General features: G+C 48.0%; 9 protein-coding genes across 9 annotated transcripts; 5 read left to right on the top strand and 4 right to left on the bottom strand.

Moving 5' to 3' along the window:
- Positions 1 to 1,125: 1,125 nt before the first annotated feature.
- FOBCDRAFT_280415 (heterokaryon incompatibility protein-domain-containing protein) lies at positions 1,126 to 3,942 on the top strand (the record flags this gene model as incomplete). Its single annotated transcript, XM_031191531.2, has 1 exon — positions 1,126 to 3,942. One exon carries the CDS (start codon positions 1,126 to 1,128, stop codon positions 3,940 to 3,942), a length of 2,817 nt encoding a protein of 938 aa, XP_031032762.2.
- Positions 3,943 to 4,077: 135 nt separating this feature from the next.
- Positions 4,078 to 4,982, bottom strand: FOBCDRAFT_207508 (uncharacterized protein; the record flags this gene model as incomplete). Its single annotated transcript, XM_059609202.1, has 4 exons — positions 4,078 to 4,398; positions 4,503 to 4,738; positions 4,833 to 4,905; positions 4,962 to 4,982. The coding sequence occupies 4 exons, from the start codon at positions 4,980 to 4,982 to the stop codon at positions 4,078 to 4,080; spliced, it is 651 nt and encodes a 216-aa protein (XP_059466019.1).
- Positions 4,983 to 5,547: 565 nt separating this feature from the next.
- Positions 5,548 to 7,109, bottom strand: FOBCDRAFT_244433 (uncharacterized protein; the record flags this gene model as incomplete). Its single annotated transcript, XM_031191533.2, has 2 exons — positions 5,548 to 6,456; positions 6,519 to 7,109. The coding sequence occupies 2 exons, from the start codon at positions 7,107 to 7,109 to the stop codon at positions 5,548 to 5,550; spliced, it is 1,500 nt and encodes a 499-aa protein (XP_031032764.2).
- Positions 7,110 to 8,340: 1,231 nt separating this feature from the next.
- FOBCDRAFT_244434 (uncharacterized protein) lies at positions 8,341 to 9,319 on the top strand (the record flags this gene model as incomplete). Its single annotated transcript, XM_031191534.2, has 3 exons — positions 8,341 to 8,447; positions 8,495 to 8,937; positions 8,991 to 9,319. 3 exons carry the CDS (start codon positions 8,341 to 8,343, stop codon positions 9,317 to 9,319), a joined length of 879 nt encoding a protein of 292 aa, XP_031032765.2.
- Positions 9,320 to 9,357: 38 nt separating this feature from the next.
- FOBCDRAFT_253590 (uncharacterized protein) lies at positions 9,358 to 12,061 on the bottom strand (the record flags this gene model as incomplete). Its single annotated transcript, XM_059611052.1, has 5 exons — positions 9,358 to 9,491; positions 9,572 to 9,926; positions 9,957 to 10,533; positions 10,629 to 10,802; positions 11,172 to 12,061. 5 exons carry the CDS (start codon positions 12,059 to 12,061, stop codon positions 9,358 to 9,360), a joined length of 2,130 nt encoding a protein of 709 aa, XP_059466020.1.
- Positions 12,062 to 13,024: 963 nt separating this feature from the next.
- FOBCDRAFT_191071 (chaperonin 10-like protein) lies at positions 13,025 to 14,097 on the top strand (the record flags this gene model as incomplete). The annotated part of the gene is made up of 1 exon (XM_031191537.3): positions 13,025 to 14,097. The coding sequence occupies one exon, from the start codon at positions 13,025 to 13,027 to the stop codon at positions 14,051 to 14,053; it is 1,029 nt and encodes a 342-aa protein (XP_031032768.2). The 3' UTR covers positions 14,054 to 14,097.
- A 549-nt stretch (positions 14,098 to 14,646) lies between these two features.
- On the top strand, positions 14,647 to 16,239 carry FOBCDRAFT_145925 (glycosyl hydrolase; the record flags this gene model as incomplete). Its single annotated transcript, XM_031191538.2, has 1 exon — positions 14,647 to 16,239. One exon carries the CDS (start codon positions 14,647 to 14,649, stop codon positions 16,237 to 16,239), a length of 1,593 nt encoding a protein of 530 aa, XP_031032769.2.
- Positions 16,240 to 17,587: 1,348 nt separating this feature from the next.
- FOBCDRAFT_232679 (uncharacterized protein) lies at positions 17,588 to 20,063 on the top strand. Its single transcript, XM_031191541.3, has one exon. It carries the CDS (start codon positions 17,931 to 17,933, stop codon positions 19,575 to 19,577), a length of 1,647 nt encoding a protein of 548 aa, XP_031032772.2. The 5' UTR covers positions 17,588 to 17,930; the 3' UTR covers positions 19,578 to 20,063.
- Positions 20,064 to 20,390: 327 nt separating this feature from the next.
- Positions 20,391 to 21,293, bottom strand: FOBCDRAFT_145868 (S-adenosyl-L-methionine-dependent methyltransferase; the record flags this gene model as incomplete). The annotated part of the gene is made up of 2 exons (XM_031191542.2): positions 20,391 to 20,682; positions 20,731 to 21,293. 2 exons carry the CDS (start codon positions 21,291 to 21,293, stop codon positions 20,391 to 20,393), a joined length of 855 nt encoding a protein of 284 aa, XP_031032773.2.
- Positions 21,294 to 22,037: the final 744 nt, after the last annotated feature.

Genomic DNA, 22,037 nt, shown 5'->3' on the forward strand with positions numbered 1-22,037 from the left:
TTGTCTTGATGGCTATTACTACCAAAGCTCTGTAGTACGCTTTCACTGAGCAATCAGCTGCTGCCATATAATTTCAGGGAAAATCTTAGCTCACCTTTGCTCCCTTGTGTTAGATCGCTTGCAATTACTCACTCGGAGCTAACATCGTCGGGTATAGCGTTCATATTCGTATGCCTAGGTCGAGACCTGAACCTACAGAGTCACATAAGGGGCCCCTTGAGATTACTGCCTCTAGAGAACAAACAGTTGAAATAAACGTAGAAAGCTCCAAGTAACGTATGTCAGCCCAGCCTGGCACCTTATCTCATAATGGCTGGCGTTCACGTTTCTTCTGCCAAGGAACGTTCGGCAAACACCAAGTTTTAGCTTTCGCTTGGACAGGTATTTACTGCTTCAATACCATTTCAGGATACATGCAGTCAGTAATTGCAGCAGATAATAACTTTCTACCGGGGCAAGGCATGCGATGCAAAAATCGGCTGTTGGCTATATCTGACTTCGTGGTTTGAATATTTTGGGTTGACCCCGCTGATAAAATCCGTAGGCTGTGTAAGTTAGTGGTAGTTAAATAAAGTGCATTTACAGTAGGTGTTAGCATAGGCGACCACCGAGGCTGAAGCCTCTTGGCGCCAGACCCGGGACTCAAAATCGAATTCTGCAGCTGTGTTGTAAAAAAAAAAAAAAAAAAAAAAAGAAAAAAAAGATTAAATTCAGTTAAGAATAAAACACTAACAATCTTGAAACACAGTCTTGGTAAAATACAAGGCAGAATGCTGGGTTGAGCGTTGAGAAGTGAAGTCTGGCTGAGCCTGCCTCGAAGCTGAAAACCCCTGGTCGTTGCTCGTAAGAGCGTCCAATTGCTGATATTGCTGGTGAAGCGCTTGAGACTTGGCAGCGCACTTTGAATGGTGCCCTTCCACGGAACAGTATCAGCCACCGGCGGCTATGCAACAAGGCGGATTCATTCCGTGATGATCTTCAAACCTTGATAATGCCCCCCCCCAACGTGAATCAGCCTTGGAATCACAAAACAATGTCAAGGTCTGCATGGCAATGCTATTGCCCATCCTGTTTCACCGATGACTATCTTTCATCATTTGAGTATTGTCCACAACCATCGTCAACATGTACAAGTCACACGTCCTCACAACGCCGACATCAATCCGTCTCTTGGATATTATTGAGTCCCGAGACGACATCATTCGTTGCTCCATGCGAGTAGTCGACCTAAGCGATGAGAGCCTCGAGTTTGCCGCCGTCTCATACACATGGGGGAACCCTACTACAGTCCAAGAAGAACCCATGCCCGATATCGATGGTTTGGAATTCGAAGAACACGCCGATAAATTTCCTTTCGCCTATCACAGTCCAGAACTGGGTCCCAATGGCGACAAGCTGGTAATGGTTGATCGGGTCAAGCTTCTGTACTACGATATGCATCGTTATGTCCCTCGTGAAGAGGTGCTTTGGCAAAAGCGCACGCATCATGAAATAGAAGTTGACGGGAGTCGAGTCCCAATCGAGGAAAACCTTTTATCGTTCTTCGAATCAGTGTTGACACTGAGAGCTGCAGTCGTTCCAAACGCAGGTGAAATGGAGAGTTCAACTTACCGCTCAATCAACCTGCCCATCTGGGCTGATGCGCTCTGTATCAACCAGGCAGACCTCGACGAACGAGCTGCCCAAGTCAAGCTTATGGGGCGCCTATACAAGTCAGCGAGTATAGTACTTGCCTGGGTTGGCCAATATGACAGGCTTTCAGAACTGGCGATACAAGCAATGGGGAAGATTCTTGATTTCGACGCAACTCGGCTTCACACACAAGACTCGTCATACCTAGAACAAGAGGAAGTGACAATGTCCTCGGTCCCAGGGATGACAGTGGTGCACTGGTTCGCCCTCTTTTCCCTCTTCCAAAGACTCTGGTTCCGCAGGGCTTGGGTCGTCCAGGAGGCTGTTTTTGCTCGGGATATCTTAATGGTTTGTGGCGCGACACTGCAAAGTATGGACTTCATCTTGGCGGTTGCCGCGTTTCTGGAACAGACGGGAATCGATATTGAGTTATGCCAGTTTGGCCACAACTTCCTCACCAATGGAGCTGTGTCAGACCAGGCTCAACACTGGGAGAAGCTGTCACTGCTCTCTGGACAGCCAGCGAGGACGGTAAATGAGTTAAAGGTCACTCCGCGCGATGCTCTTTCTTTTATCCTCGGATATCACCATACTCGTTCGCGTCTTGGGTTCTGCAACGCTGGCCTGCCCATGGTCACCCTACTTCCAGATGAAGAAGGCCAAGACGGGGCAACTGAGAACAAATCATGTCGATGGGCCCTAGAGCTTCCTGAAGTTACTCACCTCACTGATCACGATGTAGTGGAATCTTTCAGTGAGGAGCTGGGTATGACGGGTTTCAGATTCGAGCGCCGCAAGCTACACCTACTCTCCGTCCTATCCGACTTTCGTGAGCTCGATGCTACTGATCCTCGAGACAAGATCTTTGCGTTTCTGAACCTTGCTGAGGACGGTCTCGGACTACAACCAGACTACAATGCCAACGTCAAAGAAGTCTTCATCCAAACAACGAAGGCCATGATTGAGAAACGTATTGGTTCGCACCTTGCGGTTCTATCCCATGTGCAAGACCTTTCAGACACTAGGATTCAAGGCCTTCCAAGCTGGGTCCCCGACTTTAGCGCCAGGCTGGGGCGGGTTCCGTTCGACCAAGGTGGACATGATGATCGTTTCTGCGCCGGAACTCACCATGATGTCGGTTTTGACGACTGGATAATTCACATTGACCCCGAAAATAAGCTCAGTATCAAGGCCATCAAGGTGGATACTGTCACTATGTCCACAGAGCTCAATCGAGATCCAGTTATCCAGACTCTACGACTGGCATTACATAGTCCAGCTGAATATCCAGTTCAAACCAGAGCGTGGTGTGTTGAGGATACTTCAGATCATAGGTCAAGACGATACATCCGCCCATCACAAGCGGTGACCCGGGTTGAAGCCCTATGGCGCACTCTGATCATTGATAAACTGACCGAGACGGAAAACGACTTCGGCAATATGGACTCAAGAGTGAACCTAGGGATGGGTTTTAGTAACTGGATATTGACAAATATACTAGAAGCTCGCGACTTGCTCGTCGAATGGTCAGGGCTTAGCTCGGAATCGTGGGCGTGGATACTGATCCAGACGTCGTTCACTACCCGCTTGGCTCTTTGGTCAGCTATGTATGACGGACGGCAGCTGTCTGATGAACTACAGGCGCCAGATCTTGAGACAGCTCTAGCTGATCTTACTGAAAAGATAAGAAAAGAAAAAGGCGAGCGAGGCGAAGGAAAAGAGGGGAAGGAAGAAAACCAACAAAGCCAAAAGGTGGTACAAGAAGAGGATAAGCAGGAGGCGAGTAAAGATGAAGAGAGGGAAGATGAGCTATCTGAAACAGAAGGAAGTGACAGTGAAGGTCAGGATGGTGGCGATACAACGTGGGAAACAGGGTTTGTCCCTTCAGCACGGCGTATTCGAGAGAGCTTTCCAGCTCCTGCAGTGGAAAAAGACAAACAAGACGAGGACCCGTTAGGGGGCAAATATAAGCGACCTTCGATGCAACGACTAACTCCACTGGGACGGAGAAAGCTCCGCAACTTCGAGAAACACATGCGCAATGCTACCCAGGGCCGGAAACTCTTCATGACAGAATCGGGGCTGCTTGGCCTGGGACCCAAGGCTTTGGGTCAGGGTGGTAGCAAGGATGAAGTATGGATCTTGATGGGGGCCCGGGTACCCTTTATTCTACATCACATCGAGGGTTCCAAGTATCGTGTTGTTGGAGAAGCATATGTCCATGGACTAATGTATGGGGAGGGGTACGATCGCTATGCGGGCTGGGATGAGGGCGGGCGTAGTGGCGTGGATACGATACAGTTGGTTTAGCGACAAGGAGGTCACAGAGCAAGACGCCCTAAATGGCTGAAAGGTATTGCCAGAGATAAAATATATCATTTACAGTTATGAATCATTAGAAGTATAGTTTTGAATCGAATGTTATGATCGTCGCAATACAACAACTCATGCTTCCTGGGCAATGACGTTGACAGGGGTATAGCCATTCGGGCTGCCACTGGATATATACAAGTAGGTACCAAGGCCCGGCTGGGTCTTGTAGTAAAACTCATTATTCAACTGGCCATCCACAGTGGTGCAGCCTAGGGATACGCCGTCGTCATCTGTTGGGCACGCAGCTTGGGGCGCAGTACAAGAGAGCTTGCCGCTGACGATTTGGCAGGTCATGTAATCAAAGGCCGTGTTGGGCCCAGTGTTACCATTCTGGCAGAATGCAAAGTTGGCAGGGTCAAAGATCGTGTTTGCAGAGCCGTAGTATGCGCATATCTGAATTCCCGTATCTTTATCCCGCAGTCGGCCGGTGTCGGGGTCGAGGATGATCGTCCTGGTACGGCTAGTTCCAGTTTGAGGGTTGAATAGCAGGATGCTACCATCTTGGTCGATGCCTGTGAGGGGCGCGCCTTGTATAGCGCCACGGTGGTGGTAGTCGTGCTCTCAGCCTCGGCTGTCGTAGTGGTAGATTCCACAGCAGTTGTTGTCTCCGCTTCCGAGGCTGCGGTTGTGTCAGGGGCGGTCATGGTAATAGCACCAGTCTCGGTGGATGTTTCAGATGATGCGACTGTAGGTGTTTCCTCGACAGTCGAAGTGGGCTGCGTCGTAGAACCGACTGACGTTGAAATAGCAGTCTCCGAAGCTGAATGGGAAATCACGATTAGCCATTTTCCAGCCTTATTTTAAGCATGCTCTATTTGTCGACATACTGGAGGACCTAGGCTTGTAAGGACTGGCAAGCGCAGAGTCGGCAACAAGAAGGCCAATGGCCAACAGTAAAACCTTGGATCGCATCCTAGATCAAAGGGAATTGCTACTGTAATTATATTGCTACGTACCTTAGTGTTGATGGCGATCATCTCATCTTCCCTAAATCAATAGTTTGCTCTAGTGCGCCACAAGATCTGGAGAAACTTCATACTCAACAATAATTGGCTGCCAACGTCCCATACCAAAATTCCCCGTCAATAGTGCCAGGCACCGGTCGGAAACAGGCCTAGTTTAGCCCCAATAATGAAAGCTTGTTGCGTACTGTATCTAAGTCGGCTAGGTCGGCAATCTTCAAACGATGGAGCATTACTGTAACGGTTGATGATCTAATATTTCCAGGTTGTTATTATACGTTACCAGATGATGCGAAGAGATATTGCTCAATTCAAGTTCTCTATCATAGGAGGCTTAAAAAACCATCCCTCTGCTATCGCCTTATCCTCATAAAATTCCCCAGTAGGTGTCAACAAATATGCAGATCTTCCTGCCTTCCTCCAGAGGATGGCAACATCCTTCAATAGATGACATAAAGTCACACCCTCTTCTCCGGGTGCAGGAGGATCGATACCGGCGGACTGACGCTTCGTAGCTAGAAGTTCCCCGACCTTTCAGGCTACCATAGAGCGCAAGGTTACATAATATCTAGTTCTAAACTCATAACTCTTGCTCTTGGTTCTCCCCAATTGGCCAGTCGGGCTGATGCACCATCGCCATGACCAGCCCAGGCTTATCGGAAGTGATACCGAGATGTGTCTCCAGGCCCATACGCCAAGTAGCTGGGTAGAACTTGCGATTCTGAAACATGAACATAGATCCGATAAGATGAAACTTGTTAGGCTTCGGTCCATCATCTGTTGAAACCTCATGACGAACAACGTCATACCAATTATGGTCTACCAGCCTTTGGATGACAGCTGCATCATCATGAGGTCGAAGAACATCTGGGTTTGCGAGCTTCTCTAGACGTTCGAGCCAGGCTTCTTGCGTAAGGTTCTTTCCCAGTTCTATACCGTGACCCATGCCATCACGGCAGGGCTTGTATATATAGTAATTCTTGATATCCGAGTCGGATTTTGACTCGCGTAGCAGATTTTGAAGTCCTTCTGAACCCGGGTTGATCGTTTGAGTGATCCCATCAGCAACGATGTCGGCCTCTTCGGCGGTCAGAACACCACGCGAAACCATCTTCGGAAGCTCTTCAGGTATGATGCCAAGTAGTCGCTTGTCATGCACAATGAACACAGTTCGAAGGTCATTGAGAGGAGTAAGGGACAATTGGCGGGCGACAGCTGGTTCCAGGTCGGCATACTCTTCCTGCAGCATCTCAACAAACCATTGTTCCAAGAGCCTGTTCGTGGCCTTATCCCAGAGAGAGAATCCAGTTGGAGAATTTTCATCAGGGCGAACTTCCAGATCCTGGGGGCGAACTGCCTCGACTGGCGGCCTTCCACGTGCAACATTGACAGCTGAAAGGATCTTCGAGTCAGCACCAGGCCATTTGTCTCTGATAGAGAAAAGCGGTTTATCGGGGTCGAATAGTGCCATAAGGTTGTTATAAGATGCCTAAATGGTTGGCAGAGCGTCAGCTTAAAGAGTAGGGCGCAGAAGACAGTCGTATCACTCACATCCATGCTATTCACAGGCTCAAGTCCTCCTTTACTCGCACCAAGTTCCAGAAGCCCATTTTCGCCCAGAGCAATTCCCATGACCGCATTGAGAGGCAGCCTTCCGTTGATTTCGCAAACATACGGTGACTCATCCCGCAGACCATCCGGGCTGCGACCAAACAACAAATCACTTCGCCAGCAACCGGCATGCTCGGCGTAGTCTGGAACACAACCACTAGACGCTACCCATCGGAGAAGCTCCTCTTCCGATGGATCCAACGGCATGCGTTCCGGAAAGCGTGCCTTCTCGTCTGTAAACCACCGATCCACGATATCGACAAAAACACGACCAAGAAGGACATGAAGCTGCTCAAGTCGTGAGAACAGAGGATGTGACACCGCAACAGCATGTGGTGAGATGCGCTCCATGATTCCAAAAGATAGTTCACCACCTTTGGCATCGGCGTAAAGATGCTTACGAAAAGTCTCAAGCTCTTTAGCGCGGCGGGCAAGGTTGCTGCAATATGCAGGAATCAACCGCTGCTCTTCGGCACTTCGGGAGACCGAGATTTGCATGAGGCCCGGCCGTTTGGCAATCATGGCGGGCATTTTTGTTTCACGATCCGATGTTCCTGTTAAGAATTACAGCGTATGACTAGGAGAAATTTCGAGCGTTGAAATGCCGCCCGTGACGCTTATAACTTATACAGACCCCTGTCAATCTTGATATGACAAGAAAGGGCGCGTGCGACACCACCTACCTATTCTAGTCTTATTCTGTCTCCACGATAAGCAGCGTATTACGCTGGGACAGGCTGTTCTGTGAAGGATGACTGTAGTCAGAATTTAGAGCGTAAGCGATTACGCTGCCCCAAACTCCTTCGGATTTGTCAAGGAGCCCGACTTAATACAGCAGTGACGACCAGCCTTTGTAGCATACATTATTTCTGGAATACTTTGATGGAGTCATCATTCTAGTTTTGGAGAAGATAATCAAGGTTGCAGTGGCTACTCTCGATCCCTCATATCTCATTGTCTTACCCAAGCTGCCAAGATCTGCTCAGTGTAAGCCCTAAAACCTCACGCCAAACTCAAATGTAGATTGTTTCTAGAGCCATTTTTCTTGGTTGCTTACACTTCTTCGTCATGTGATCGGACACGGTGAAGTGGCCTTTTGCTGAGCAGTAGATATAAGGATCTCAAAGACAAAGACCCTTACCAGGACATTGCCTTGTACCATCTTCATGTCTTCTCCATTCACTTTCAATAGTACATACTTTGTCAGGTAAATCTCAGCAGTCTCCAACCACAAGAGTCGACTTACAGGAGGTATATTGGTGAAGTCAACTTGGACTAGACAACGACAACCTTGCGACCAGGAGTTTGGAATTTATACTTCCTAGAACATCTGCTTCCATATGCATTTATATCTCTGTTTTTGCTTCTGTGGTTAGCCAAGTTCGATAAAGTTGTGTTCTTGATCCGAAGAACCACTGCTGAAGCCGGCGTACTCGTTCACCACGCCACGCAAAAATGCATATGTCTGCCTCCCAAAACATTCAATCCTATGTGATACAACAGCTTCGCCCGCTGATCCAGACATAAAGTGGCGATGCCAGACAGGATGTGTATACGTGAGGGGATTCTGAGCATCTCACATGGTGAGATATCCCACCAATCGGACCTTGCATTCCGTGACATACGACATCCGGTTAATGTATTTGAAGTGGAGGCATTTTGCCGCGAGCAAGTCTAGATATAAATTAAGAATAATTCACTCTGATCTTGGAGGTTTGGCCAATGCTTATTTGTATAACGATTGTCACTCTTGTTCCTTGAGATGAAGTTATTCGATCAATGCCTCCTTCTGGCAGCTGGCCTGTCTGAAGCTCTTGCTAGTCCAGTTGCCTCGATGGCTGCCCAGCCTACGAAGAATCTTATTGTTTTGTACGTTATACCAACATGACGAATCGATTCAGTCTAACCAAGGGTAGTGGTGATTCATACTCAACCGTGGGATTCTGGCCTGGAGGACAATTACCATCATCATCCAACCCCATCGGGAACCCCGGACTGCCTGGGCAGACGACTTCTGCTGGTCTCAACTGGGTCGGCCATGTCACTTCAACTTTAAATACATCTTTGATCCTCACATACGACTTTGCTTACAGCGGAGCGACTGTCGACAAGAAGATTGTCAACTCATGGGCCCAGTACTCGATGTCGGAGCAGGTGGACCTCTATAAGCAATATGTTGCGCCTAAGATTACAAAAGCTGATACCCTCGTCGCATTCTGGATTGGTATCAACGACGTGGGTGAGGCGTTTTGGAGCAAGAAGAGTGCTCTTGTTACCGAATGCGTAAACAGATATTTTGAGCTCCTGCAGGTTCTTGTCAATGATGGCTACAGCAAGTTCGTCTTGCTGAGTATCCCTGGTAAGCCCCGGCCATTTAAAAAAGAAAAATCAGTTGCCTGACTCTTGATGAAGCATACGCAGATCAGTTCCCCAAGATGATAGGTCAACCGGAAGTTGATCTGGCTCGCCTAAGATCAGATATCATTTCTTACAACAACGCTGTCAAAACCACGGCAGCTAGCTTCACATCCTCTCACCCAAATGTCAAAATTCAGATACTCGATACCAAGCCCTCATTTGACCAGGTTGTCAATAATTATGCGGCATACGGAGCCAAAGATGCTACTTGCTTCGGCGCGAGTAATTGTCTTTGGGCAGATGACTACCATGCCAGTGGCGCCATCCATAAACTGCTAGCCCAGAACTTGGTGAAGGCGGTGAAGGGAATTTTTGTCTTCTAGACAAACATGGTGGTGGGCTCTTTGCAGACTGTGCAGGATCATGTATTTGAATCTGACTCCCCTCTGTCACCTAGCATACATGTATTTTGATATGAGGGATACTCCGAAGTTCCTTCAATGTTCTCGCGTATTTGCAATTTTTCTAACAGCGATGGTCTTTCGGTCTCCAGTGCTGCCATACCACATCATCTTTCTCAGTACGCTCATAGGTAGTGAGGATTTTAGGATTGTAGTCCGGAAAATGAGACAAACGTAGCTGCGGAGTATGCTTTTTGAACTGTTTCTGCAGTGCCGAGCATAAATCCAGGGTTTGCTCTTCGGCGTTGTTTGTATCCTCCAGCACAGGTATTACTTCCATGAGGAGTGGCCAGAATCCAAATACCGGCATTACATCCTGTCTGAGTATGTTCTCGGCAGCCATAGCGGCCTTCCCGCATCCTTTGAAAGATCGATCAAAATTGAATTCCTTTTCCTCCATTTCATCCTCAACAAAAGAGATTGCATCCTCTCTGTCAATGATAACTGGATCACACTCTGAGTAGCTCATCATGATCTGGTAGAAAGCTTCAGGGCCATTGTCCACTCCCCATCGTTTAAGATGTTTAAACTAATCGTCAACAACGCCCCGTAGCTTTACCATGTGCTTGGGATTCACGCCATCAAGAAAGTCTCCCACAGCCCTGGGGTCCTGCTCCATAGTCCCAAATACAGGGACATGTGTTTTGACAGGCACAGAAGGGCTGGGATACCACGCAGGGCCCTTTCTATCTTGTCCTTGACGCGTGTCCCCGCATCTGCGGATTCCGGGATTACACACGCCACGAAATACGAAGACGACTCTTTTCAACCGCTTGATTGCCACCTTTAGTTTGTCCGGGTCCCTGTATATCGGGTCCGTGTACCCAACGTGTCTCGTATTGGTGTACCAGCTCTCATTGTTTCTCCTGTCCCAATAGTCCTGATCGGCCTGCTGAGCCAAGTTGACAATGCCGACGTGAAGTGGATAAAGTTTCCAGATACGGTGTGCAAGTTCTGGGAAATGCCACCATTCAAAAATATGTATGATATCGAACTCCGGGTTAAAGTAAAGGATTCCATAGTAGGTGCAGGTCATATGGACATATGTGCAGGGGTTGTGAAAGCGGTAGTATCTCTTGGCGGCGCTACGAGATTCGTGGTTGGTAACAAAGAGCTTGCTCATGGCGATGCGCTCTCTACCTTCAACACGGTATCGCTCGCGAAGAATTCTAAATTCTTTCGCCGGTTAGGGAGCGTATCCAGATCCTTTCGCGAACCTCAGGAGGGAAACTTGCCGAATTGCGGGAAGCTGGAGGTGCTTAGAACTGCCGGGTTGAGAATTTTAACCTCTTCATCAGAGCTGGAAGAGACTGCATCTTCCGTATCTGTGCCTAGGGGAGTAGTCATCTTGCTTTGGATCTTCAGGCGGGGCTCCCACGAATGGTGTGAGCTTGACGTGGGAGGCCTGTGGGTGTCTTATATGTTAGTTACTATTAAAGCTGGCTTTTGTGGCTTCAAAGAGCCAGCCAGTGAGGTTTGTAGAGTAAGGGTTGAAGTTAAGCTGTAAGTTCCAGGCCTCGAAGTCACGAATGCTTCGTGATTAGAACACGTTAATAGGATTTGCATAAACTATAAAGTCGAACGATGAACGATTAACAAGACGGGGACTGTGAATGATCATTGCATAATTAAATTGTTCTATGTCATGTGAATAAAAGTTGGAAACCCTTCTATGTCCCCTCCTCTATAAGCTCAAACTTCCAAATGGTTATTCCTTTGTATGGCCCAATTTCCTGTTTATTACTGGCTGACAAAAGCACTTGTCTTAACCCACTGTTCCATCGTCTTAGCACCAGGGTTCAGCTGTCGAACCTTGGCCAAATCAGCACCATAGCCTTCATCTCTGAACCAATTAACCATGATTCCGAGCTCTGCAACACCGTGCTTCAAAGCTTTTCCGAGTAAACCGAATGTCGTACCAGCAGGTCCGCCAGTGGCGTGCTCAAAAGCTTCGCTGAGTTGTGCGAATGTGATCTCATCGCCAGCTAAGCTGATAGCCTGCTTATCCCAGGCTTGCGGGTCTGTGAAAGCTTCAGCAGCGAAGAAGCCGATATCTTCTGTTGCCGTCCACTGAAGAGGCTTGTTCTTGAGAGTGTCACGAATCATGGTGAGGAAGACTTTGGTGGCGAAACCGGGCTCTAGGTTTTCCATGAAAGCCGTTGGGCGCAAGATGGTCCAGTTCATTGAGCTCTTTCCGTTGGCGGTCGAGTCGCGAAGGTAATGCTCGATCTCGTGCTTGGTCTTGAAGTGAGGGACAACAGTGGCGTCCTTCCAAGACTTCTCGTCACCGCCCCGGTCAACGCTGGAGTAGACAAAGTGCTTGATGCCAGCCTTGATCGACTCATCGATGAGACCCTTTCCTTGTCGGACCTCGCCCTCAAGAGTAACACCCTTGCCCATGGACAGTTGGACTGAGTAGACGCCCCAGAGAGGCACAGTTCCGGCAGCTTGCTTAGCGGCACTGAAGAGGGCGGGGATGGAGTCGAGGTCACCCTCAATGAGCTTGATGTTGGAAGATTTGGAGGCTAGCTTCTTTGCGGAAGCTGATTCCTTATTGCGAGTGGCGGCGAGGAGAAGGAAGTCTGCGTTCTTTGCGATAAGAGCATTGATGACAGAGCTGCCTTGCTTGCCAGTGGCGCCGGTGATGAGAAGAGCACGAGACATTGTTGTGATGTTGGAGTGGTGAGAATGTCAAAGGAGGTTATGTTTTAATTGAAGTTGATTAGTCGTTAATGGTGGTTGGTGATTGATGAGTGTGATGTTGTTGATGAGATTGATTGAAGCAGGCCATGATGTGTTCTATATGTATTCAATTCTCTACACTAGCCAAGTCCAATCGCGAAACAAGAAACAAAATTTCAACCAACTCCATCGACGATTTCTAACATGCTTGCTAAGAATTGACTATGTCGGATTTCCATGTCTTGACGAGCGAAGTGGATGGAAAAGGCAGTGGACATCTCGGAGATGCGACAGATGCCGATGCAGACTAGGCTAAACTGCCTTGGAGTTAGTAGCTTCGTATCACTCACTGACCAATCACTCGACTTCGCGTAATCTGCGGGTGATCGTGAGCACCAAGAGCCTTTATTGCAAGATACAAGTGCTTTCTGAGAATTTCTCACGTGGTCAGAAGTATCGTCAGTTAGTGGCACTGGCTACCCCACTTTGCCAGGATTCTCAATGCCCTTTCGCAAGACCAATCAAACACCGAGTGAGCGAAGCGCCCCCGCCCGGTCAATGCCAAGACACCGAGGAGCCAATGAAGGACAGAATGGAATTCCGCACGCTTTAGTTGTCGCATAAGCAACCTACCCTATGAGGCTGGTGATGCTGTATGTCAGCAAGTAGACAGCTTGTCGTGAATCCTTCAGATTGTAAAGTAATTGCACCATAAACAGAGTCATGTCGATTGGATTCAGAATCGCCTTTGGAGAAAAAAGAGCTATTTAATAAATCAATGTCCCAACTATCTTGAACCTATCATTCCAGCATCTCACAATCTGTTCACACTTCGATATAAAGCAACTCCAAAAACCATCACAACTACTTATCCACCAATCGCCCAACACATAATTCGCCATACCAGCACTGAGGAACTTCCCAATCAATAATATTATTTATATCATGCCTCATCTTGCCGCTCAAGTCCCCACCGCCAAGGCCCCTCTCGAGGTCCGAGAAATCGAAACTCCCCAGCCTGGACCCAATGAAATCCTCGTCAAGAACCAGATCATTGCCATCCAGCCAATCGACGCTAAGATCGCCAAGGTCGCTATGCTTCCACTTCCCTATCCGGCTGTCCTCGGCAGTTCTTTCGCCGGCACTGTCGAGAAGGTTGGCTCCGATGTTAAAGACTTCAAAGCCGGTGACAAGGTCGTTGGCATGAAGACTGCTGGAGCTAGTGATAGCAAGTACAGCGCTTTCCAAGAATACTCTATCTCATCGGAAGTCACTACTACAAAGGTTGATGATGATGAGACGATGGATCTTGCTGTCCGCCTTGTTGGTAACCTTCCTACCATCCCTGCCATCTTCAACTATACCCTCAGGCTGCAGCGACCTGTCCCTGGTCAGGAGCCCAAATCCCAGGGAAAGCGCATCTTGATCTACGGTGGAACCTCCAGTATCGGAAGCATGGCTGTGCAATATCTCACTCAAGCTGGATACGAAGTCATCACCACTACTTCTCCCAAGCACAAGGACTTTGTTTCCAAGCTTGGTGCCTCCAAGATTATTGACCACTCTCAAGAATCTGAGGCTCTCACAAAGGACCTCATCGCCGCTGGCCCCTACGATATCGTTCTTGACACAATCTCAACTGGAGCTACAGTCAAGCTTCTCGCAGATGTCGTCGCAGCTCAGGGCGGCGATTCAGTCTATGCTCTCCAGCCACCCTTTGGTCCCGAGACTCTCCCCACTGGTGTCACGCGCAAGTTCGAGGGCTGGTCTCTACTACTTGGTAAGGAGGAGAATGCAGAGCTGCTGAAGTGGATCTTTGGCACATATTTCCCCAAGGCTCTTGCTACCAAGAGTCTTATTTCTGTGCCTGCTAGAAAGGTTCCTGGTGGGCTTGGTGGAATCAATGATGCTTTGGATCTTTTGTTCCCCAAGGGTGTCAGCAGTGAGAAGGTTGTTGTTGACCTTCGGGATTAATTTTCAGCCTGATTTTATGCCTCATTTAGCCGCAGAAGTTACATATAATAATAGTCTAGACAGCGATTGATCTAATGGAGAGAAGTTTGTTTCATCACTTGTGCCAAAAATACCTCTGTTCATTTGCTGGTTGCATGTTTATCTGAATGGAAACGGCACATTTTCGGAATATCATCCCGCTTTCCCGCCCTTTGAATGAACTTTTGCAGATCCTTCAGAGTGAGAAGCATACTAGATGTACATATTTACTGATCTAGCTAAGTCCATTGCTCTGATCACGGCGTCTACCATTCGTTTCCAGAATGACGCCACCCATGCAATGCAGAGAATACTACCCAACAGATCCCAAATTATCCATCCCTGTCGATGTAACATACTAGATACTTATATTGGCAAAGATAAATCTCGTTCCATGTCCCGAGTTTGGCATATTCGGAGCGATTTGCCGAAGTTGCTACTTCAGGCCAAGGGTCCGAGCTTGGCATTGCCCGATACAATAGGGACTCTGTGTTTCCGATTCGCCTTTGTTATAAGTTCCCTGACTTGCACGCTATACCAAGTAGCTGTGATGTAGGTTTTGTCATTTTCCAAATATGAAATTTTCTTCGCTCTCTGCTTGGGCGACCTCTTTCACACCAGCACTTGCTGGCTTGGTCGGACACCCCCGCGCCACCACCTTTAACAATCCTATCATCTACTCTGATTTTCCAGATAACGATGTCTTTCTTGGCCCGGATAACTACTACTACTTCTCGGCTTCCAACTTTCATTTCAGCCCTGGAGCCCCTGTTTTAAAGTCCAAAGATCTGCTCAACTGGGATCTCATCGGCCATTCAATTCCCCGCCTGAACTTTGGCGACGGCTATGATCTTCCTCCCACCTCTCGATCCTACCGCGGTGGTACTTGGGCGTCATCACTCCGATACAGGAAAAGCAACGGACAGTGGTACTGGATCGGATGTATCAACTTCTGGCAAACCTGGGTATATACTGCCTCTTCGCCCGAAGGTCCTTGGTACAACAAGGGAAACTTTGGCGACAACAATTGCTACTACGACAACGGTATACTGATTGACGATGACGACACCATGTATGTCGTATACGGTTCTGGTGAGGTTAGAGTATCTCAACTATCCCAGGATGGATTCAGCCAGGTCAAATCCCAGGTAGTTCTCAAGAACACTGATATCGGTGTGCAAGATTTGGAGGGCAACCGTATGTACAAGATCAATGGACTCTACTACATCCTTAACGATAGTCCAAGTGGTAGTCAGACCTGGATTTGGAAGTCGAAATCACCTTGGGGCCCTTACGAGTCAAAGATCCTTGCCGACAAGGTCACTCCACCTATATCAGGTGGTAACTCGCCTCATCAGGGTAGTCTCATCAAGACTCCCAGTGGCGACTGGTACTTTATGTCCTTTACTTGGGCTTACCCTGCCGGCCGTCTCCCGGTTCTTGCACCGATTAAGTGGGGTAGCGATGGTTTCCCAATTCTTGTCAAGGGTGCCAATGGCGGATGGGGATCATCTTACCCAACGCTTCCTGGCACGAACGGTGTGACAAAGAACTGGACAAGGACTGATACATTCCCCGGAAACTCACTTGCTCAGTCCTGGGAGTGGAATCATAACCCGGACGTCAACTCCTTCACTGTCAACAACGGCCTGACTCTTCGCACTGCCAGCGTCACGAAGGACATCTACCAGGCGAGGAACACACTCTCTCACCGAACTCATGGCGATCATCCAACCGGCATAGTGAAGATTGATTTCTCCCAGATGAAAGACGGTGACCGGGCCGGACTTTCAGCGTTCCGCGACCAAAGTGCATACATTGGTGTTCATCGAGATAACGGAAAGTTCACAATCGCTACAAAGCATGGGATGAATATGGATGAATGGAACGGAGAGACGAAAGACTTGGGGCAAATAAAGGCCACTGCTGATGTGCCTTCTGGAAAGACCAAGATCTGGCTTAGGCTTCAGCTTGATACCAACCCTGCCGGAACTGGCAACACGGTCTTTTCTTACAGCTGGGATGGTGTCAAGTATGAAACATTTGGCCCCAACTTCAAGCTCTACAATGGCTGGGCATTCTTTATTGCCTACCGATTCGGTATCTTTAACTATGCCGAGACAGCTTTGGGAGGTTCAATTAAAGTTGAGTCTTTCACAGCTGCATAGGAAAATTGGGATGATGTTGAGTGAGGATGTAGTCTTGGGGTATAACTAAGATAGTACAAATAGGGTTTTAGACTCATTAACTCCAAACAATGACATTGTACCAATGACAAGACAATTTTCATCAACGACCCTTAGACAGCCAAAGAAGACAAGACTCAAGATGGCCCGGCCCCAACATGAAAGATGACTAAATGAACTTTGAGAACTCCAACTCTGCTGAGATAAGGCGATTGAAAGGGATTTTGAATGACAATGGGGTATATAAACAAATAGGAATCATTGAAGCTGGGAATGAAAACTTAGCCACATTCAACAGGATAAGCGAAGAAATGCCAACCTTTTTTATCCAGCTATCAGTGCTTCATCATGAGCTTTCTTCCCATCATCTATCTACCTTGAGGCGGATTATTCTGTGAATAAACTGCCATGTATTGGGCCAACCGATCGGTGACAGGACGTGCTTGCGTATCGTAGACATATCGGTTGATGCTGTAGGAGCTTGGTTGATTCGCGCCGTCTCGTATCTGTGTTCTTGATCCGTTGTCAGGATTATAGGGAATGAGAAGGTCACGGATGATAACCTACGAGCTCAGAAAGCTACCAGCCACTGCGACGGTAGAGACGTTGGAGGCGGAAGCTCCAGATGGAGTAGCTCCAGAAGGGGCGGACATTTTTGGAGATGTGATTGATGTTTTTTGAGCTTTCGCGTCAGATTCCAATGTCGGATGAATTGGAAAGTTTGTTGCATATTGGTGCCGTATGGGATTAAATACACGCAGAACCAAGGGGGATCAGCGAGAGCGACATGATTCAGGAGTCCCGAAGCAGGACTTCTTTCAATCGGACGCACATACATAGCCGCACAACCGTACCAAAGCTCGCGAAAATGTGGTGGGGAGATTGATGCCTCATATTACTATAGGTCAACAATGCATTGTTTTCTTCGTAGTGTGCGTCGAGTGATGCCTCAACAGACATAAAGGAGGTCTGGATTTCCAGGACTTTGTCACAATTGTGATGAGGGGGGCAGCAGAGCCGCGTGGCAGTAGACGCAAAATCACATCTGTGACAAGCTCAAAGATAGCAGAAGACTGTGCATTGCATGGGGTCTGCAGGTCTTGTGTCCAAGTGTAAAAACCCCGCTCTGAAATGTCAGGTTGCAGGCGTGAGATTGGTCGCCACGTCACCATTTTGAGGCCATCTTACAGGGATTAGTCTGACTTGAAATCACAAACGTGATATTTTCTGTCCAGTGATAAGTCTTGGTGTTATCACGCGACTGGTGGCTTTGTGATAGAGGGTTGGATTCGCTGGCAGTGTCATCATCGCACATTCATTTTCAACCATTGTCTCCCAGGCTCCCACCGCCTGCATTTCAACCCAACATCATACGTTTTGCGGCTCATCAATCAGAAACAATTTCGCCCATCATCTGGCTTTCAGTGATCCTACGGTAACGCCCGTTTTCTGTTCCCTTCTTTCCTCCGACGTCATAGCGCCGTGAACCATTGGAGAGGCAACTGTCAAACTCGCGACAGTATCAGGCAATTAGCTGCCTTATCAAGCATCTTCTATTTTCGTCCGTTGTGACTTTGCTAAATTTGCAAACAAGGCTGTGTGACTCTTCAACCTCATTTAAAAGAGCCTCTAAGTACGGCGTTATTCACCGGCATAAGTCCAAGCGCATCATCATGGTCAGAAGTCTAAGTGATGAGAGTGAACACGACGGTATTGGAAGATGGTTTGACAACGACGACGAAACGGTTCAATCGCCGCAGCCAATTTCCATGGAAGAAGACCAGGAACTAAAGGAAATCCCCATCGACGTGGTTGGCTCACCGAAGGAGATGATAGCCTGGCTGACCGACCTCCGACAAAAAACTGAAGAGGTTCGACTGTTACACCCTGTCACAGATGTGCCATCAGTATCGTCCGTGCCTTCACTTAACCTATCAGACGAGACGATGAGCTGCAGCACGCGCTCTGTTCACAATGCTGCTGGCTTATCTACTGATGACGAGACAACAGCTATGAGCCAACGCGGTCTCGCGACCATAGAGTATGGTTACGACGAAAATGCCCAAGATTTTGCTTCAGACTCTTCGTCAGACAGCTCTGGGAGTTTGTCTCCGGTCTCCTGCCTGTCTCCAAGTAACACAAATATCACATCACCTGGCTCTGATGGGTCTGACCAGGACTCCATAGAATCGATAGATGACATACCTGAGAGTGCCTACGAGTCCTATTCAGCCGAAACAGCTCGAATGGGCTTACAAGGGTCCTACTGGGCCTACGGGAGTGATCTGGAGACATCGTATTCGGATCAGCACCATCAAGCCTGTGATGCTGACGACGACGACAACAGTGAAGCGAACGAATCCACGCGCAGGGAGGAGCCTACAGCTGCTGAAGTTGGGTCTTGTACAGGGTCGACAGAAGCCAACGGTCTAGTGCAGCACAAGGATCAGCCACCTAAGCGTGCGGCTCAAGACGACGAGAACGAACACCAACAAGTCTCACGGGCGAAGAAGTCTAAAAAGCAAGAGGACTCTCACCTCAGGCTGGCTTGCCCTTTCTACAAGCACGACCCGATTCGATATCGCCGCTGTCACGCCCACGTTCTCAAGCGCAATAGCTACGTGAAACAACATCTCTTCCGCTGCCATATGCAGCCCATCCACTGCGACATATGCCTCAGCATATGGTCGAATGTCGAAGAGCTTCGAGAGCATCGTCGTGCTCAAATATGCGAGAAGCGAGAGTATATTGCCCCCGATGGCATTACCCCCGAACAAGAGCGCAAGCTACGGTCGCGGCTTGGAAGTCAGAACAAGTCGGAGAGTGATCAGTGGTTTGAGCTCTATAGCATCCTTTTCCCATATGCTCAGAAACCGAAGTCTGCATATCTGAACGGTGAATTGTCCGAGGATGCGGAAAGTCTACGCGAGTTTATTGAAGGTCGCGGTACGAATGTGATGATGGAACAACTAAAACGGTCAGGCCTTATTTTGAATGGAGAGAGCAATAGCCGGGGAATTGATATAGAGTTACAGAACAGTCTACAGAACGCTCTAAGTACTATGTTTGAGGGATGGCAGAATCAGCGAAGGGGGGTTGATGAAGATGATGGTGGTCGGCAGACCAAGAGGCTTAAACCAACTCCTGGAGAGTTTCCATCCAACAAGACTCAGATGCCTGTGAGGACTGACACTGGAAGTACGAATACTACTGCAACAATGATGGATGATCAAATTGAGGGGGAACAGACCAGGCCAACTACTTCATCCTCTCAACAGAAAGGAGAGATTGTCCTCGGATTTTGGAAGTCACCTTCCTAGCATTTACCCTACCTTGAATCTATGCTTTTCTTTCTTTTCATTTTATGATCTTGGAATATTTCTTTCTTACTTATTTCTCTGTCAAAATTGCACTATTCAACTATCTATCACAGAACCCCATTTTCTCTACTTTTGTGTATGCCCCCCATAGACCTTCAACTCTTGGGACAAGGCGCCCACCTTCCTCAGCTCTTCGACAGGCCTCTTGACAGCCGAGGTTATAAGATTGACATGATTTCCTGTGGTCTTTAGCTCATAGTTATCTTTTCCATAAAACTTGTCGAGGGCTTCCGAGAGCTTTAAAATATTCGGAATTTCGGTCTTGGAAAACCGGTGTACGTGGTTCGTTTTGTTGATTTTGCTGGACGATGTCATTGCGTAGAACTTAAGTGGTGGATCGTATCTGTAAATGAATGGATAGGTTGAATTAGCAGAAGGTCGAGATGTGTTGAGAGTTAAATTTGGGTAGCAGATGTCCAAGGTGGGCTACAATGAGAATTTATATTGAAATCTTACCCTTAACAAATGAGTGTACAACATTGCACATGATGGGCCCCTCCTTGAGTGAAGCTTCTATAGTTCACATCAAGGCATCTGAGAATTCCAATATATGCCGCGATCTAAGCTCTAGCTGTGAAGTTGGAGCATTACCAGGTTCATTTTCTTGGGTTACCGGCTCTAGAAAAGCAAACATTACACATCACCCGCAGTTCAAAGCCTATTACTCTGGTGAATCACTGAGAATAGCGTCAATATATCTCGGGACCAGATGCAAATAAGCAAAGCGACGACAAGATGTAGGACAAAATCAGATTATTCCGGCTTCCGTCCAATAGTCCACCGAACCTCAAATCCCATCACCGAAATGCCGTCGTCTACCTCTTGTTGTAGCCTGTCGCAATGCTTCTCCACATCTTCATGAGAGTGAATCCACTCAAACTCTCCCCGGGAAGCAATGCCATTCAAGGCCTGTCGTGCGTAGTTGACAAGTGTATCCCCAGCTCTCTTTCGGACTTCAGGTCCCTCACTGAAGCTGCTAAAGTCGATGTGGGAGCAATCGACGTAACCAGCCTTTCTGAAGTGCCCCTCAAGTGGCATTGGGCTTCTGTTGGAGGTCAGCGGATCCTTGATGACGACTGGAGGGAATGCTTACGTGACATCGCGTCCGACTGATAGTCCGTACCGGACATCCGTACTGATCCATTTCTGGTATGCTTCAGTGATTGGAGTCGCATTGAACTTGGTGAATCCTGTTTCGTCCCACAAAATGTAACCTCCTGGTCGCAGAAGTGATTGAAGGTTCTTTGCTACTGGCACCCAATCCCCGGCTTTGAGAGCGACCATCAAAAGTCGAACATGCACCAAATCATATTTTCCCACAAGATTCTCGGGGATTGGCTCGAAGACATCACCGAGTGACAACTTGATATTTGATGGAAGTTCGCTGGGGGGGAAGAACTTTGAATCATCTATGTCAAACCCATCAAGACGAGCGTCTTGGTGGACTTCCGGTGCGAAATCTCGTAGCCAGACCCCAGTGCCAGTTCCAACATCGGCTACTGCAGGTGGACGGCCAAGAGAGTTGAGATATGACTTGATGTTATCGGGGATCAAGGTCTTCGTAAGATGTAACCAAGTGATGTGCTGGTAGTCGAGGCGATGTTCCTCAACGCCCTTCTTGCCGCTGTTAAGAGTATAAATCTGGGGTCCAGTCATGTTGATATATATGCTTGAATCACTTCGATTAATTTGAGGGTAGAATGTAGCACTTGAAGGTGAACGGGGATACCCGTTCCAACTTATAGTGAGAAACATAACAAGACTGACATTTCAGCACTCAAAATATCTGGCTATACCCGTGAAGTGGTGCCGTTAGCCTATTGATGATGTTGGGCCATCGATATGATTGGTTCATCCCCTCTACTAAGGATTCTGATGATAAACCAGACGTGACAGCATGAACGAATCTTACTCAGCGCCACGATCAGACACGGTAAAGCGCCCATGATATAGCGTATTTCTTTCATCCTAAGACAAAAGTGCTCGGAGGGGATTTTGCGGGACTCATTATCCTGGTACAGTCAGTATTCGATTGACATGATCGCCAAACTCTTGCTGGATTGGGGTGTGTCGGGGCGGTGACTAAAGGCCGGCTTACGCGAGCTTCAGGGCTTCAGTGAAGAATGGCTCGGATGGAAGTGCTTTGCACAAAAGGTCGAAACTATGGATCACATGAATTGAGTCTTATAAGATCTACCCATCTAAAGGGTATGTCAATCAGGCATCTCGTGATATTGTTGTGAGGGAAGGACGTCTTTTATGTAGAGTAAGACTTGACACATCGTCTCTGTAGGATGCGACAGCACTGGTGTATCGTCAAAACCAGAGCGCCAGGCTGAGAAGGTGACGAACGATTTTGATCTTATCCAATTTTGGAAGATTAAGGCTGAAAGCATGCTT

Source organism: Fusarium oxysporum, chromosome X, assembly GCF_013085055.1.
Source record: "Fusarium oxysporum Fo47 chromosome X, complete sequence".
Taxonomy (NCBI): domain Eukaryota; kingdom Fungi; phylum Ascomycota; class Sordariomycetes; order Hypocreales; family Nectriaceae; genus Fusarium; species Fusarium oxysporum.

What these genes read in the sequence shown, in the direction of transcription:
- FOBCDRAFT_232679 (XM_031191541.3), top strand. Translation starts at nt 17,931, where the DNA reads ATGGTCAGAAGTCTAAGTGATGAGAGTGAACACGACGGTATTGGAAGA.